This window comes from Colius striatus, chromosome 4 (assembly GCF_028858725.1).
Source record: "Colius striatus isolate bColStr4 chromosome 4, bColStr4.1.hap1, whole genome shotgun sequence".
Taxonomy (NCBI): domain Eukaryota; kingdom Metazoa; phylum Chordata; class Aves; order Coliiformes; family Coliidae; genus Colius; species Colius striatus.
Window position 1 is genome coordinate 59500171 of NC_084762.1, and position 17090 is coordinate 59517260.

At 32.0% G+C, this 17090-nt stretch overlaps 1 protein-coding gene across 3 annotated transcripts in view; it reads right to left on the bottom strand.

Annotated features, from left to right (window-relative positions):
• ASPH (aspartate beta-hydroxylase) overlaps nucleotides 1-17090 on the bottom strand; it is a 119034-nt gene that overhangs the window by 69536 nt on the left and 32408 nt on the right. For 2 of the 3 annotated variants that reach the window (XM_061994414.1, XM_061994416.1), the window contains exons 4-14: nucleotides 9787-9876; nucleotides 8180-8254; nucleotides 7538-7699; nucleotides 7189-7248; nucleotides 5593-5649; nucleotides 5039-5083; nucleotides 4275-4310; nucleotides 3444-3482; nucleotides 2245-2289; nucleotides 2088-2129; nucleotides 945-995 (exon numbers count right to left, since the gene is read on the bottom strand). In XM_061994414.1, coding sequence (XP_061850398.1) covers nucleotides 945-995; nucleotides 2088-2129; nucleotides 2245-2289; nucleotides 3444-3482; nucleotides 4275-4310; nucleotides 5039-5083; nucleotides 5593-5649; nucleotides 7189-7248; nucleotides 7538-7699; nucleotides 8180-8254; nucleotides 9787-9876 — 702 coding nt within the window. The remainder of the gene's footprint in view (nucleotides 1-944; nucleotides 996-2087; nucleotides 2130-2244; nucleotides 2290-3443; nucleotides 3483-4274; nucleotides 4311-5038; nucleotides 5084-5592; nucleotides 5650-7188; nucleotides 7249-7537; nucleotides 7700-8179; nucleotides 8255-9786; nucleotides 9877-17090) is intronic. The other variant, XM_061994415.1, reaches the window with a different exon arrangement.

Below are 17090 nucleotides of genomic sequence, written 5' to 3' on the forward strand. Positions count from 1 at the left end.
CAAACTGGACTGTTCTCTAACTAATGACAAAAAACTGCATTTTTTCCCCTTACATTCAAAACAGTGACCTATTAAGACTACTCTGCAATACTACTTTTGCATAAATGGGATGCAAATTTTCCTCAGTTGAAAGATTAATACTTAAGTAGGCCAATGAGTAAATTTCAGGGAAAATTTTAGTTTCAAAACCCATATTTAAAAATCCTGAAACTACAGTATCCAAAGCACACATCCCCCACGGTTTCATAGGCTGCTAGAGCATGGGCTTAGAAAGCATTCATGTTCTTACAATGCTACCAGCTGTAAGTGTGAAATATTTGTCTTTAAATTACAGTTCTTTTTAGTTCCACGTGTATTTTTAAATTGGACAATATCACATGTCACTGGGTGCTATTACTGCTAACAGACTAAAGATTGCACAGAGCTCCCTATTCACGCATGGAGGGAAGTCAGGCTCACCAGAAAAGAATTTATGATAGCCAGGATGCTGGCTGCAGACAAGAAGAATTGAAGAGAGAGAAATATATTCTCTGACTCAGAAAGCTCATGAAAAGTGTTCAAAGCTGGGGAGACATTCCACTTCGTTTCTTGCATATACTTTCTTTCCTGAGTAGGTGCTACTGCCTGGCTGGTGGGAAACAGCATAGCAAAGAAATCTTCAGTTTCATATGACCTAATCTGGTCATTTTTATGGATATAAGTTTTTCCAAACTGCCAATATTCTCAACTTCTAAAACCGAAGAGTCCTTTGTAAGCCATCAAAATATTGTCATTGAAAACCCCAAGCTGTAAGATTCCAAAAACACAATTATGTTTGTCCTTAGAAGAAAAAAGCTGCAGAAAAAGTTATTGAGGTATTTTTATTGCAGCACAGAATTCTATTCTATCATATTTAGAATTCTCTTTTTTAAGTAGACAACTTATGCAAAAGATAATATACAAACCTGATTCCTCTGGTTCAGTGGCCACAACATCATCTCTATGTTTACTTTCTACTGTTACAAAAAAAAGAAAAAGAAAAGCGTTCCACATACTATGTTCCCAGCCACCCAATCAAATCAGTATCAAACAAAAAGAAAGATTTAAACTGCAGAATCACCAACTAGGTTACCTTGATAGTAGAAAAAAGATACTAAATGCATTTCAAGGCTGAAAGTTTAGCTCCTCTCTGTTACTGATTTCCATTCCTACTATACCCACCAAAAGTGATTTTGGTTACAACTATTGTTTGTGTTAAACAATATTTGGTTCCTCATTTAATTATATCCCAACATATTTTTCAAATGGAAAACCTAAGTAAATACAGCATGAAATCCTGAATTCTGTGCTCAGACGAAAGTGCTTAGAACACTTTACTCTCTCTGAATGAATTAATGTCTTGTTTATAAAAAAATCTTGCTTAATGATATTAACTTCTTAGAGTAAATCTTCAAACTACATTTGACCTAACACTCATTTAAAAAACCTTGACACCAGTACAAAAAAACCTTCCCACTTAATCTTTTTGAGCAGTAATGTGGGAAATTAACATACTACATTCTGCAAATTGAAGCTTTAAGCTTCATAAGAACGAAGTTCAACAAGGCTAAGTGCAAGGTCCTGCAGGATGAAGGCATCAAGTGGAGCCCTGCAGAGAAAGACTTGGGGATCTTAGGATTGTTAAGTCTTAAGAAGAAAAGGCTCCATGGAGCCTTTCAGTATATAAAGAGGCCTTATAAAAAAGATGGAGAGACTTTTTACCAAGGCCTGTGGCAACAGGTCAAGGGGCAATCATTTTCAAGTGAAAAAGGATATACTAGATTGGACATATGAAAGAAATGATGAGCGTAATGATACATTGGAACAGATTGCCCAGAGCAGTAGTGGATTTGAGTCAAGTTGTATGGGGCTACGAGCAACCTGATTTAGAGATAAATGTTCCGGTCCATGGCAAAATGATCTTTAACTGTCTCTTCCAACCTAAACTGTGCTGTCGTTCTCCATATTGGCTGTCTCTGCTTTGCTTTGCCCTTATTTTTAATTATAGTAAAAGATAGAAATGCAAGAAAAAAATGTTTTCTTTCATAAAATTACAAAACCCCTCATACTTGACAGTTCTTTATCAATATCAAAATCTTCAACAATTTCATCTGTAAGAGAAAGAACAAAAATAAATTAAGTATATAGTGATCTTTTCTAACATCAGATTTCAAACTGCATATATTTCATCAAAACACTGAAAGAACAAAATTTCAAAATGTATACCTGGCTGAGTGACTTCATTTAACTCCTCTGGAAGATCCTCAGGAGCTAAGAAAACATTAAATTCAGAGCAATAATGAAGTCAAGACCTCAACTGATGAAACTTACACACAACACAAAATAAAAGAGCTAGCATACAGGCATGTTTAAATGTTAACAGGTGGAAAAATTAAGTTACATGTCAAATTTTCTTCTCTTTCACTAAATAATTGTTGCATTAAATGGGCCAATATCTCAAAATTGTGTCTTCTGAACATACTTCTGAACAGTAATTGCAAAAACTGAAATTGTATAAATAGTTCTTCTATAAATAGTTCTTTCTAAAAGCATAATCAGTATTCCACTTTCAAATCTCAAATTATTATTTTCTTTGACTATGGCACCTTTTAACTTGACTGTCATCTTAAGTTTATGATTACAAATGTGACAAAACAAATACATATAATCTATTTAGACTAGAGAATTTCTTGATTTCATTCTAAACCAAACAATTGTGTCCTTTTCAAGCAGCTTTCTGAGATGACTCTCAAAAGAATGGGTATTTCAAGACAACCAAGTATACACGACCCAGAGCGAGCATGGCAGATAAGTAATTTTTAATTGCTTCTGCTAACTCAACAAAGGCACTAGCAAAAAGTCTTTTGCCAAAGCTGAGCTAGTATTGACAGCCTGTAAACTTCGAGTTTCCTTAACCACTGGTTACAAGTTTATCAGCAATGCTCATAGCAGGCAGTGGGTTATCTGTGCTCAACTACTGTGTTCCAAATGTCCATAAAAAGCCTCACATACCCCACTTTGTGTCACTTGACAGTTTAAAGGTTAATCCTCAAGGATGATATATTACAGGAATGTGTCTGGGCTCATAGTCAAAACCTAACTTTATAACTACAGAGTCTGTAATGCACCTTTGATAGAACTGGAAATGTACATGACTGAAGATCACACAAAGTGTTATATATTTCAATATATATAAATAGTCTGATTAAGTTAATGATTTTTATGCTAATAACAAAAATATTTCTCTGATCCTAAAAATTATTTGTGTAATACTTATTTTAGAGGTATTTCTACTTTAGTAACATTTGAAGAAAAGATTTTCTAATATGTTCCATATATAAAAATGTATATACATGGTGGAATAAGAGTGCACACAGCCCCCCACATATATACTTTTATTTTTATACACACACATATATACACACCTGTATCCTGAGGTTCAGTCTGTTTTTCATGTTTTAGTTCTGAAAAGAAAAAAAGAGTAAAACTTCTAAGTGGTTGATATCCATAAAGTATCCTAAGAATTTGGTTGTTAAACATCCAGTTAATTTCTTTACTGATAAATGCAAAGCTCTCAAAGACTTTACCTAGTTTTGGGGCCTGAAGAGGCATATGAACACCTACTGGAGTTTATAAAAGAAATTCCACACAAAAAAACAAATACCAAATGCTAATATAACATTGAAATTTCAAGCATTTCTATCTACACAGATGTAATATTGAAAACAATGACAACAATAAAGCTACTATTTTGTACAATTGTTACAATTCCTCTACACTACTAATCTTTGAGTAAAGAGACAGACTAATTTTTGTAACTCAGGAGAAGACACAGGTTAGGAATATTAATTATTTTACTTTAATGTCTGACAATAAAAAAAGTGCTATCCATTAATTGTTTAAACCTTTGATACACATTTATTATGAATTTCAGAACTAATGGTTTATGCTCACCCAGAGTTTTGATTAATTTTATTACCTTCACAAGTATTATCTCTCATCAGAAAAAAGTTACTTTGATAAGATTTAAAGAAAAATAAAATATTTGTATTATTGCTTTATCCGAAAAGGCACTAATAGTCACTTGGTTTCCCATTCATCCCTTAAAAAAAAAGTTCTTAGACCTTATTCTTAAAAAATATCTAGAACTCTTAATTTCTAATGACAATTTCCACTTTGCCTTCTTGTCCTAGTTTCACTGCTACAAATTAAAGACTTTGACACTGTCATTTCACTAAACATAGCAGCTGTCATACCATAGTCTTCATTATAGACATCATGAATTCTGTCTTCTGTTCAAAGAAAAAAAAAAAATCAATAAGAAAATTAATGGAATTTTAAGACAAAAAAAATACACACAAATAATACAGTGGCAATTTTATTCAGAAAAAAAAAGATATTCAAAACTCTGGTGTTTTACACATATTAAAAGTCAGTAAGAGTTCAACAAAGATGCAGTTTTCTAAAAGATCCTGTGGGAAGAACTGAATCATTTTCTGGCATCATAAGACAGACTTAAAGCACTATCAAGTAGGCTTTTCTTATACAGTTCTTGAGCCTATCTATAAATGACTAACAATTCAGGATTTGAATACTCATAAATAATGTAGCAAATTTCCACAGTGGAATATTGCGATCTGCTTGTTATAGCTTGTTCATTTAAAAAAAAAAAAAGACACCGCTTTATTTTCCTGACATCACACTAACTTCAATGTTTTTGTCAAATTCAAATTATTTTTTATCCACATAATCACTTCTATATAATTTAAAATATATTCATTCTCCTGGAAATTTAACCCTCAAAATATTATTCCGTCCATTTGGCCGACATTACAGTAAAGTAGTATTAATGTATGTCTTTGTATTTTTTCAGAACATAAATAAAAATATAAATCTAATAAGTTACTAAGGAACTGATACTATCTATGAGCACTAATGTTTCTGGGTTTTTTTTTTGTCTTTTTTGGGGGCCAAAAGTCAATGAAACTTCAATAAAAAGATGTAAGATTTTGTACTGTACCGGTGTAATGTTCCACAGCATCTTCTAGCGTTAGCTCAGAGTCACCTTAAATAAAAATAATTAATATTTTTTATTCTGATCAAATTTTCATGCAACAGCTGAATAGCACAGAAAGTTACAAAGGTTACATATTTAGCACAAGAATAACAGAAATAAACTTATCACATTAATACTATAGTGTTTTATTTGAAAGTGACAGATGGATTGTAAAATACATCCAAAAGCCAAGTCACGCAATATATTAAGTTCATGCATATTTGTATTTATGCTTAAAATCAGGCATAAAAGTACGTCTTCGACAATCCATTGATTAGACTGAGAGACTCCTAACAGAACAAAGTATTTATGTAACTGTCTGCAGATTGCATTCATGTTGTGTTGTGTTCACAAATGTAACAGCAACACAACTGCAAAAATAAGGCTTATTTGAAACTACTCAAAAACTGTTTGAAAATAAAACTGATTAAATAGTCAATGTCACATATTAATTCAAAAGATGTTTAAGAAAGCATAAGTGTCTGTATTATAATCTGAAGTCAGGAAAATTCACAAACCTGGATCTTCTTGATCACTTACTGTCTTTTCCACATCCATATCATATTCGTATGAAACTGTAAATTAAATATAAAAATATAAATATTTTTGAAATTAAGAATATTAACTTTAAAAAATACTCAGTTATTTCAACTTGCATCCATAATGTGTGAATAGCTAAATGAATCTCCTTAGTTTAAAATTGACAAATTAAACCTTATGAACAGACATTTGTAGCATGACACACTTCTCTGTTATCCTCTTTTAGACGAAAACCAGATCCACAAGAGTCACTAGGCTCCATCACTATTTTTTAATAGTTCTTTTAATATGAATAAAAAATGTAATTCGCTATCCTCAGAGTTCTAACCTAGCTTCTTTACTAACGTGATGGAGGACCATTGGTGATGATCTAGAGAAGGTAAGTGAAGAACCAGAAATTAGACCTTGAGTAATATGTACATTCTCTTCTGGCATCACAGATTTAGAACAATTTACTTTTTTTCATTGCCTAGATAAATGTGTCTTATTTTCCTCTGACTACAATTCTTTGCAATGTTATTAATATACTTTGTATGATACATCTGACAAAACATGGTACTGAAGGTAAAAGTAATTATCCTTTGTCTTTGGAATCATCACAGTTTGGATTCTAAATCAGTAACTAGAAAGCAGAAATCTCCCAGAAAGAGAGGAAAAAGCAGTTTTAGCTTCATCAAACAAACAAAATTATTCTTCTGTCGTATTTAACAAAGAGGATTGTAAGTCCTGAACTAACATTGAGCCAAAGTTAAGACGCTTAGTCCAAATAGAAATTGATGTCTAATGTAAATGGAGGAGGTTGCTCATACTATAAACAAACACTATTAGCACCCATGAGAAACTACTCAGCAGATAGCATGAAAACTGGTCTATCCATCTAATGTTTCTTCATAATGGAAAAGATGAGCTAATGCCATTTTAGGATATCAATCACAATATGAAAATAACTATAAACTAATTGGATTAGTCCAGACAAAATTTCAAAAGGCTTTAAAGATCAATTAGAGTGAAAGACAGTGGGAGGACAATTCAGAATTAAGTCATTGGTGCTGACCCACTGTCTGATGGTATAATCAGCCATAAAGAAACAAACAGTCCTAAAGAAAAAGGTTATAAAGTGGTTGCTTCTGAAAGATGACAGATTCCATGTGGGAACACAAGTTTCTGACTAATGACAAGAAGAATTTTAGCATTGTAGACTGAAAGAAAACAATAATTTAAGCCCTCTCATTCTCACTGTCTCACTGTGCAACCACAGATCTCTTGCCTAAACAGATTCCAATCATACAGAACAGACAAAAACACATTTAAAAATAAAAATTAAGGTTTTGCACCAATGAAAGCAGTTTCCATACCTATCATCCTTTCTTTTCAGGAACCATTTGCTATAGCAAATATGATACAGTCATTTCAGTCAAAGCAAAAATATTCAAGACAATCAAGAGTTGTTTGGAGAAAATACACTTTTTAAAAGCATATATTCCTAAACTAGTGTAATCTTTTTTTATATTGTTTTTTTCATGTAACTTAGGCAGAAATCCATTATTACTGAGTTTGGAAAAACAAAATTATACCTGCAGGTTCGTATGGTTCAGGCTCCATTGCTCCAAGATCATCTGCCAAAAGATCAGCATCTGAGAAATAAACATGTATTTACAAATTTTAGACTTTCAAAATTAACATATGATACTGCAAACCCTATAACAGAGTATTATGTAAGAATAAAGTTAAATTTCTATGCAGAAATTCTGACCAATTTATTTCAAAGTCAGCAAGACACTTATATGAATAAACACTGTGTGTACATACATAAGCTCTATACACACTTGCTCAGAAAAAGATGACTCTCCAGAGAAATTTCAGTGTAAATGTAAAGAAAGTAGAACATATTCTCTTTTAAAATACATCTAGTCATTGAGATACCTGTCTGAACTGCATCTGATGTCTCATATGCTTCTGGTAGCTCATTCTCAAATTCTCTAAGCAAGTCCTCTGTTGTAGGAGCTTCAAAAGTTTCTCCCTCTACTTCTTCCTTCATTTGCCACTGGTCATTTATACTTTCATCTACATCTTCATGTTTCTCTCCTAATCAATAATACAGATCATTAGAGAATAGATAATCTTTGGCAAACTCTATTATCAGTAAATATTCAGTCTTCAGCATATCCTTCAAGTTTTTCAACCAGTCCTCAAAGGGGATGGGGGAGGGAGATAGATGACTTACTTGTCTGTACCTTCAGCAATATAAACCCAAAGTATCTGCACTGACTTGATATGCTTTCTTCGCCCACAGGGAAAGCTACCCGTTTACCCACTCTATGCAATATTCTCAGTTTTTGTCAATTGATTGATTTGAGTTACTGCTGTAAAATATCTCTGGGTAAGATACCATAGTTTTAAGTTTTGGTAACTGAATTTTCTCAAAAATGACAAATTAGTCAATTAGAATGTTTTATGCAGGTAAAAGTTCTTTAAAAGTGCATACCAAAACAAGATCCTGAGATTGATCTAGCCTATGGTAGCATTTATAAGTTCTTCAATGAATTGTAAGAGTAAATACATTACCAGGCTGGGAATGGAGATCTTCATGAAAAACAGACTGAATTTCGTCTTCCAATTCTATGTCAGCATTCTTGTGCTCTAAAAGGATTATAAGTTGCAGTGAAGGTAAGTGCAAAAGGCAAAGTCTAAACACTAGCTCAAGGCTTGCGGCTTTTAGTAGCCTTCATTGTATTCCATAAATTTCTATAGAGATGGACTTGCTGAATCTCTGTAACTCACTCAATTATAAACACAATCTTGTTTTTCTTACTCTCCAATATGCAAAGAATTACATCGATCAGATTAATTCTGAAGATGAATTAGAAAAAAATTATCTATACTGCATTTCCATTACATATTTTTCTTGGTGTTAGCAACATAAATAGCTTCAAATAACTTCTCAAATCAATGATTCCCTCCCAAGTAATTATTTCATGAACACTTTCACCTATTACTTTCCTGCAATTTAGACAGCAACATTAGCATGTCATATTTGAAAACAAAATGTCACTTAAAGTATGGCTTTGTTGGCTTCATCAATAGGGAAAATAGATACTAGCATTATAAAAAAATCAAAGTCTTCTCCTGGCAATTCACAGTACAACAAATCACAAAGTGATTGCAAGGACACGTGATTGTCACTTAAGACATCAGTCCAAGACATAACAGGAATTTGTATTAAGTATTGCCTTCATGTGAATGCCCTGCTATTAAAACATTGTGAAACTCAACAGCAAAAAAGGAAACCACAGCTGCACTTTTCAAATAAAAATCCCAAATGGCACCAATTATAAACTAACAAAAAATAGGAAAATTACAACTTAACTTGATAGAGTTTAATATTTTATAAATGGTAACTTACAAAAAGTAATGGTTTTCATGTAATGTTTTAATATAAAATCTATATTCCTTTCTATTTACTATATGCCTCAGATTTGTGGACTATTGTGTTAATATAAACTTCAAGTAGGATAAGCTTCTTCAAGGAACAGGAAAAAATATGTACTCTCTGAATAACACTAAGATGAAAATCACCTATCTGAAATCTGACACATAAAAAAATTTTTTTTCTTCAATTTTTCTTAAATCTACAAATTTTACTAATACTATGAGGCTTTAAAAAGGTTTGAATTATTTTTTTCAATATTAGAAGCTATTTCTTATATTTATGATATACTATCGGTTTCAATGGAAACGTGAATACTTGATTAATCTTACAAAGCTGGTTGTTGTGGGTTTTGTTGGGGGTTTGTTGTTTGCTTGTTTGGTTTTTCTAAGGTGGAGAATCTGTTGTTATTCTGACTATACTGTTGCATATGTATCAAAACTACAACTGTATGTAAGCAGAGTTATTCTGATGTGGTATGGTTTCAAAGGTAACCATGAGAGCTGATAAAAGTGCCCTCTATGCATTTAAATTATAAACTTTTCAGAGTCAAGGATTTACATGAAGTTATCACCAGCGGTTCCCATTCAACAAACTATAGTGAACAGGAAATACATAAAACCCACAAAAAATTATTTTTCCTACCCGAAGAAATAACACAGTGAGTTTTCATGTTAAGGAAACAGAATTATAATAATGAAGCATCTTGTCTTTTGTCTCACCTATGGTTGACAAAAGACCTTACCTGATTCAACATATGACTTCTCATCAGGCTGGATGGTGTCCACAGATTCTGATGATGTTGGCTGTGCTGGGACAGATCTTTCTTTAAGGCCTGCATTTTTCAGTTATAAAGTTAACTTTATTGTCTTTTTTTATCTGATTCAATTATAAACTAAGAAAGTTGTTTCAATTAAGTTAACTGATGTTAAACTCTCCAAAATGTATTCAGACAATCACAATTACAGGGCTCTCACAATACACAATACTATAACACAAAGACAAAAGTGCATTCAGATAGTAAACTAACATGTTTTGAACACAAACATACATTAAGGCGAAAAAAGTAACAGAAATTTAAGTATGTGCCTTTATTTCAAAGTAAATGAACAAATGATTATACTATTCTCAAAATCTATTCAGCATCCATAAGAAACACAGGCAGTAGGTTTTTCCTGTAGAAAGTGCTTCGTATGATCAATTGTATAGGTTTTATAAAGAACTAGTTTGAACTTTATACAACGTTGCACATAATGAGAAATAAATCTCAGAAGATCAGATGAAGAGAATTACAGTTTCTTCAAATTAAGGTAATCTCTCTCTCTTTTGCAACTTTCAAGTTTCATTTGACAACTAAATTACTACTGAAAATGTATCACTGATGGAATTTCATCACTAAGATGCTTACTATCTATATACCACAGTGTCCTTCTAGATCAAAAAACAATGAAAAGAAAGCAATCAATAACAGCAATGATCAACATCATTATAAGAGATAAAGATAATTCATAGCCTTGAAAGAGATTGCCACACCTTTAGATACCACATCCTGAAGAACATATTGGTATTAGCGTAATCCTCCTCTCAACTATCCTTTAGGAAGGATTTAAGCAAGACTTAAACAAGAGAGTTTCAGACTGAGTGTAAGAAAAAATTAACACACTCATGTGCATCCACTGACATCCTCCACCATGAGGACAGTCAAATCAGTGCAAAAGGCTGTACAGAAAGATGTGCATTCCTGTCCTTGGAGGTTTTAAAGACTACACTGGATAACTGCCACTAAGAGCTTGTCACACATCTGAGGTGACAAATGGAATTATCTTATAATCCTACATCATTTTCCCTAGGTTCCTACTTGAGTTCCAAGGTTAAGATAGATTGTTATCCTAAATAAATACACAGACACTGCCCAAAATAAACTAGTTTCTCAAGAGCTGTATGAACACAAATAAACAGAATAACAGTATTTAAGAAAGCGGAGGCTACACTATCATGAACACTTGAGTACTGCTAAGTTACTTTTACAAGGTTGTAAGTGGAACAATATAAGTATATTTCAATTCAGTAAAGTTTTTAAAAAATAATTACCGGGTTTCTAATGCAGTCAATACAAACAGGACTAGTACATGCCTCAAAATAATTTTATAAACTAGACATTATATTATCTATTGTGAGAAAAACATAATTTAATCTATTACCTTAAGTAATGGGAACAGGAATAAGATAATTAATTATAATTATATCTTTTATATTATTTAAATTACACAAAAATAAGTAGTTAGTCTGTATCTAAAAATACTGTAACTATGAGTCCATTACTGTGGAGTCAAGATCAGAAGGTAGAAGAAAAAAAAGCAAATTTACACTTCATTTTTTGCCAGTTTTCTTTCATGACATTTTAAAAACCCCGAAATATTTAAAATTATTATCAAGACATATATTCATCTTTTGTTGTAGTAATATTAATGGCTACAAGAGTAACAAGCTACTTCCTTCTACAATAATCTTTAATTACATGTGGAGATAAAACCAGTTACTTCTATTAGTTAATGCCACACGTTTCAGAATCTAGAAGTATAGGAACAGTTACTCCGCTTTCATAAATACAGTTCCCTTCCCTTATACATGTACTTCTTTCATTCAGTTCTCACATCTTCCAATTCCAGACATGAAAAACAAAGGGATTCAAAGTATTTAAAAAAATATTATTTCACTACTAACAAGCACTTAAGAGTGTGTAAAAGGAACGAAGGGACTAGAAAGAGTATTTCTTTGTTTTGGTTGCACATTTCTCAACTTTGCTTTCAAGCTTTCTATATACATCTATCATATGTAGATTTCTATTCAATCCTCTTGAGTAGGTAATATATTTAGTCAGTTCATTTTCCCAAGATACAATTTTCTCTCACCTTTTTACTAAAATAAAGTTGCACTCAGTTTTTACTTGTTGTGCATTTTTTGAGCCCATGTGGTAACTTGCTAAGTTGAATAACATTTTTATTTCATAGAGATACACAACAGCACAAGAGATCTCTGAGGCAAAAATCTCATTTTATTGTGTGGCTATCTGTACAGCCTGAAGTGCTGCTCAAATAAAACATTCATTTCTGAAAAAAACCCAACTTTTTAAGAACCAGATACAACTTTGGGTCAGAGATACAATAACATATTAATCAGAAAGGTAACTCATTCCAAATTTCCCTCCCAGACTGTTAAAATTTCTGTGACATTAGAGGTGAAAATAAAGTGATGTGTACTAGACTACTGTGCCACAACTTGAGAAGTATGATTTCAGTGCTCCTCTATCAAATATGGATCTCAACACTTATCAAAGCAAAGATGAATAAATACATCGATCATCACTGAAACCTAAAGGAATGCTCATTATGCAAGTGCATTAATTAGACCTTCATTCTGTCAAGCTTTTAGCTAAGCACTATAATGTTCATAACAAACGCATCTCTTCCCTCTCTATTCACAAATATATATTTAGAAAATAGCTCAGTATATTGTCTCTCAATTACCAAATATAGAATCTTAAACTACTGTACTATTTTCTACAGCTTTTATTTGAAATATTTTTCATAATTTACCTCTAAAAAGAAATCAAATTTTATCTTACCCTAACAGATCCTAGACCTTTAGTGATCAAAGCATTACTTAAAGCATTACTTTCACAGTCACATTTGTGCTGTATCAGAAGTCTGAGATAAGTGTACTGTTACACAAAAAATTTAAGCAAAATCATGAACCGAATCAACTTTCAGGACTTAAAGCATCACTCACATGCATGTTCAATTCAGCTCCTTAGTTTTGTTTTAAAATAGTACTGCATTATAAAATTTTGTTCTGAATCTTATTAATTTTACAATAAAATTACACATTTCAATATAAGTAATATTATTTCTCTACTGATAATTTTACTAATAAGTAAAATATATTCCTTTCCCATATAAACCTGAAAGCAAGTATAAATTCAATACTGAAATATCTCTGCAGAGAAGTTTGTAACTTTGTTTACTCTAAGACTGCTGGATAAATCATTCCTCAGTGCCAAAAATACAGAAGCTATCCAGAGCACACTAACAAGAGTTTGCTTACAGAAGTATTATGTACTTAAAAAGTGGTGTTTGTAGAAAATTATTGTTGCAAAATACCTAAGCTGTTCTCTTACCAAGTTCAATAAGAATATAGTAGTAGCAATATAACAAAATGTGATTGGAAACCAGCAACATTCAGAAATGGTAAACTAGGTGGCCAGAAGTTTAGAAAACTTGGAAATTCAGGACACTGTTAAATGAGAAGTGACAATTAATAAAGTCTTCAAACCTAAAGCTAGTTAAAAAAACAAAGGGAAGTAAAGCAGAACATACCATCTCAGGGTCAACATACAAAAGTGTCGCAGTATTTTGGTTGAATGTACCCTGAAGTCTCATAATTAAATGCAACATTAAAGTTGGTTTGAGTGTGTACAAAATAATTTTCTCAGTCTACTTAAGAAAGAGTTTAGCAAATAACCATAAATGATTCCCTAAGTTCTCATAGCAATACATTCCATTAATGTTCGTCTTGGTTGCTTTTGTAAATAAAATTATTTTCTTCTGAGTTTCCACTATGTTTGCCCAGATAATCCTCTTAATACTGCTTTTAAACTTGCATTTGGTATACATTACACTTTCCTGCACACATCAAGAAAACAGCATTTTAATAAAGGGAAAGGAAAAAAAAAAATGTCGACAAAACCCAACAAAATCAGATTAAAGAGTGTTCCTGAAGTAGTTGGCATCAATTTGATATTTCTGTTTTCAATACACATTATTAGCCAGGTCTGTTAATGTATGTATACATTCCAGTTTTAGAGGAGACATTTTTGCTTTGTGTTTACAATGCCAATACACACTTAACAGTTTTTTAAAAATTATTATACACAGCCTTTGTTCACATATTAATTTCCAGAAAAATTATCTTCTTATTGTCATATTTACCACGTTCACACAAGTATGCTGAATTTCTCATTCTTGAGGTTCCTCATTAGCAGAAGCAGAACTCTGTTTATTTCTTCTCTTTCTTGTCTTCCTTCGATGGGTTTTTAACTAGCTTTTTTGTTTCTTTGTCTTTACCCACCTGAATAGTACCATCCTTTTCACTGGCTGATTTTTTTGTAGTCACCTTGGATTTTACATTTTTGTCTAGGGCTTTTTCCTTTCCTCTGTCTCTTTTAGCCTTGTCAGAATCTTTCTTTAATTTATTCATATCAACATCTTTCTTGTCCTTTCGATCAGTAGCATCTTTTCCTTTCCTGGCTTTCTTTTTTTCATCCTCATCTTTGATTTCATCCTTCTTGGATTCCTGCTTCTCCCTTAATTTCTTGAGTGGCTCCTTAATAGCTTCTTTTACTTTTTAGTTTTTCATTCAAAAAAGAGGAAATGTTCAATAAGAGAATCATTCTTAGATCAGAAAATACCTTATGATCAACAACCTAAAAACTTCAAGCAAATTTTTACTTAATGTTGTTAGATGCCAATTTTAACTTGTGTAATTAACTATTTAAGCTTTAAGCACTTTAAACAAATTAGTTTTGACTTTAAGCAATATCTCACACCATGCAGCCAATCAATGACCTTAGCTTACTGCAACTGCATCCAAACAACGCACTTGTCTAGTGAAAACCATGCCTCTATTATCGTACTGTTAAGTACTGCAGAACACAAAATCCAGTTTTGTCTGGGAGTAGAAAAAAAATCTTTGACCATGGTATGATAATTTTAGGATGTAGAAATGTTAAAAGCATTACCAAAACACACTTTTTACACAGTTTTCTCAACTTTCTAAAACTACAAATTGAAGTGTTACAACAACAGAAATGTGTACTAGAACATTTTACTGACTTTATTACCTCGGATTAAGCCACTGAATCTGAAGCATACATTTTACAAAAGTAAGAAATAAGAAATAAATACACAATAATTAGGAAGAAATAGTTATATCTTAGTGAATTAAATAAACATCAAAAAAACCCTTAACTTAGTTTGACCATATTCAGTGAAATTAAAGTAACAATTGTAAATTTTTCCATCTTTGTTTTTCTATATGTAGCATTATTAGTAATACTTTTTGTTTGTTTCTTTTATTTTTTGAGTTCTATCTCCTGTGCTCATTGTCTCTCAATTCACATTTGGCTGTGACACAACATCTTGATAACACATCAGAAGAACAGTTGGAACAACATCTTTTAAACCAGAATATTCTGTATTAACTTTCACTTTGCTGCTGGTTCTGACAAATTTTTTCAAAACTTGTCATTCTCCAGAATAAAGAGATTTTAACTCAATAAAATTTAGACTTTTTTTTCATGAAATCTCTGTATGCAATATGTGTATTTCATTTTAAAATGAATACTCCCATATTATTAAAAACGTTATTCAGATTTTATACATATAAAGAAATAGCTCTAGTTTTATTCACTTTTGAGAGAAACTGCAGTTTGTTGAGGCAAAAAGGAGGCAAGTGACAACATCTCTCCTGTAGCATCTGCCTCTAACTGCTGTGTAACATTTCTGTGGAGCTGACAATTCACTCGCACAGCTCAGGCTAAAAGAAATAACATCATGTTTCCTTCAAACTGATTTTTGGCATAAGGCATTTGAAATATATCACATAGTTTCCTCATTTTCATATAAAACATTTTAAAATAATCTAAAACTCAGGAATTAATTGTTAAATGACATTTATTACATTTTTGGAAACACGTGACTTGCAAGTCATACCAAACACACCATGGAATGAATGCTAAAAATCTCAACTTGCATGCACGATGCTAAGAAATGTCACAGTCATATAAGCATGAGAGCTTCCCTCAGCAAATGCACTTTTTTCTTAAGAGGACTTTGCATTACATACAGCATACATTTTTCACATACTACTAGGAAAAAAACCTCAACAAACCCATATGAGCAAAGAGACTGTGTTCTTTGTACAGTATCATGCTGTGTGGAGATAACCAAGCACATTGAAAATGTTGTGCACTCAAAGTACATCTGGTACTTTTGTGTTTTGCTGAGGCTATTGAGTTCATACAACAATCTAATTATAAATAAATATATGGCATAAATCTCTTGCAAGCTATCCTTCTTTTATCAGTCTCATCACTGCCATTATCCTGAAAATAGTATTAAAGCTATTGAACTGTACCTAAAATTCTCCTCTTATAAGAAAGAAATAGATGAAACTATAAACTATAGACTTAAGCAAAAATTAAGGCGCTTAAGTTGAACTACAACACAGTAATAGTACTACAAATTTGCGAAAGACAACTAAAGGAGCATTTCACTCAGAGCAAAGTCTGCATATACATTCAAACTTTTTTTTAAACATGCAGGATATGAAGTTATCATAAATATACTTCTAATTAAAACAAGACATTTGTAAAAAAAAAAAAAAGCACAAATAAAATATAATATCCAGTTAGAAGAACACTCACATTGCTATTAAATTACACTCAGTAGTAAAGAAAAAAAAAAACTTACTGAAATTGTAGAAGACAACTGTTTGCTGCACCATTAGCCAACACTTCACTAACATTGCTAATATTAGTAAACAGTGTTACCTGCAATCTGTATTTGCAATGCACATGCATTTCAGACATCATTATCTGCATAAAGTTCCACAAGGGAAAAAAAAAAAGATTAAAAATACCTTTGACTTTAGTTTTTTTCTTGGCTAGCCCTCCTGGCTCCTCACCTGATTTGTTGCAAAATGGAAATAGGTTATGAACATATCTGCAATGTTCAAACATGACATAAAATGTTCCAATCTGCCAGGCTATACAAAAAGTTATCTATACGTGGCATGTTACACTGCTATGGAGAGATACCAACTGTTAATTCATTAAGAAAAAAGCATCTTCAACAGCAAGACCACCACAAGTACTGAGGTAGAAGACTAATTAATCCAAGACAAACACCCCATTACCAGATGCATGCTACTTGAGGTGCTTCTTAACTTTCTAAAGCTATCTCAGCTCTCTCCAGACAGTGCAATGCCATG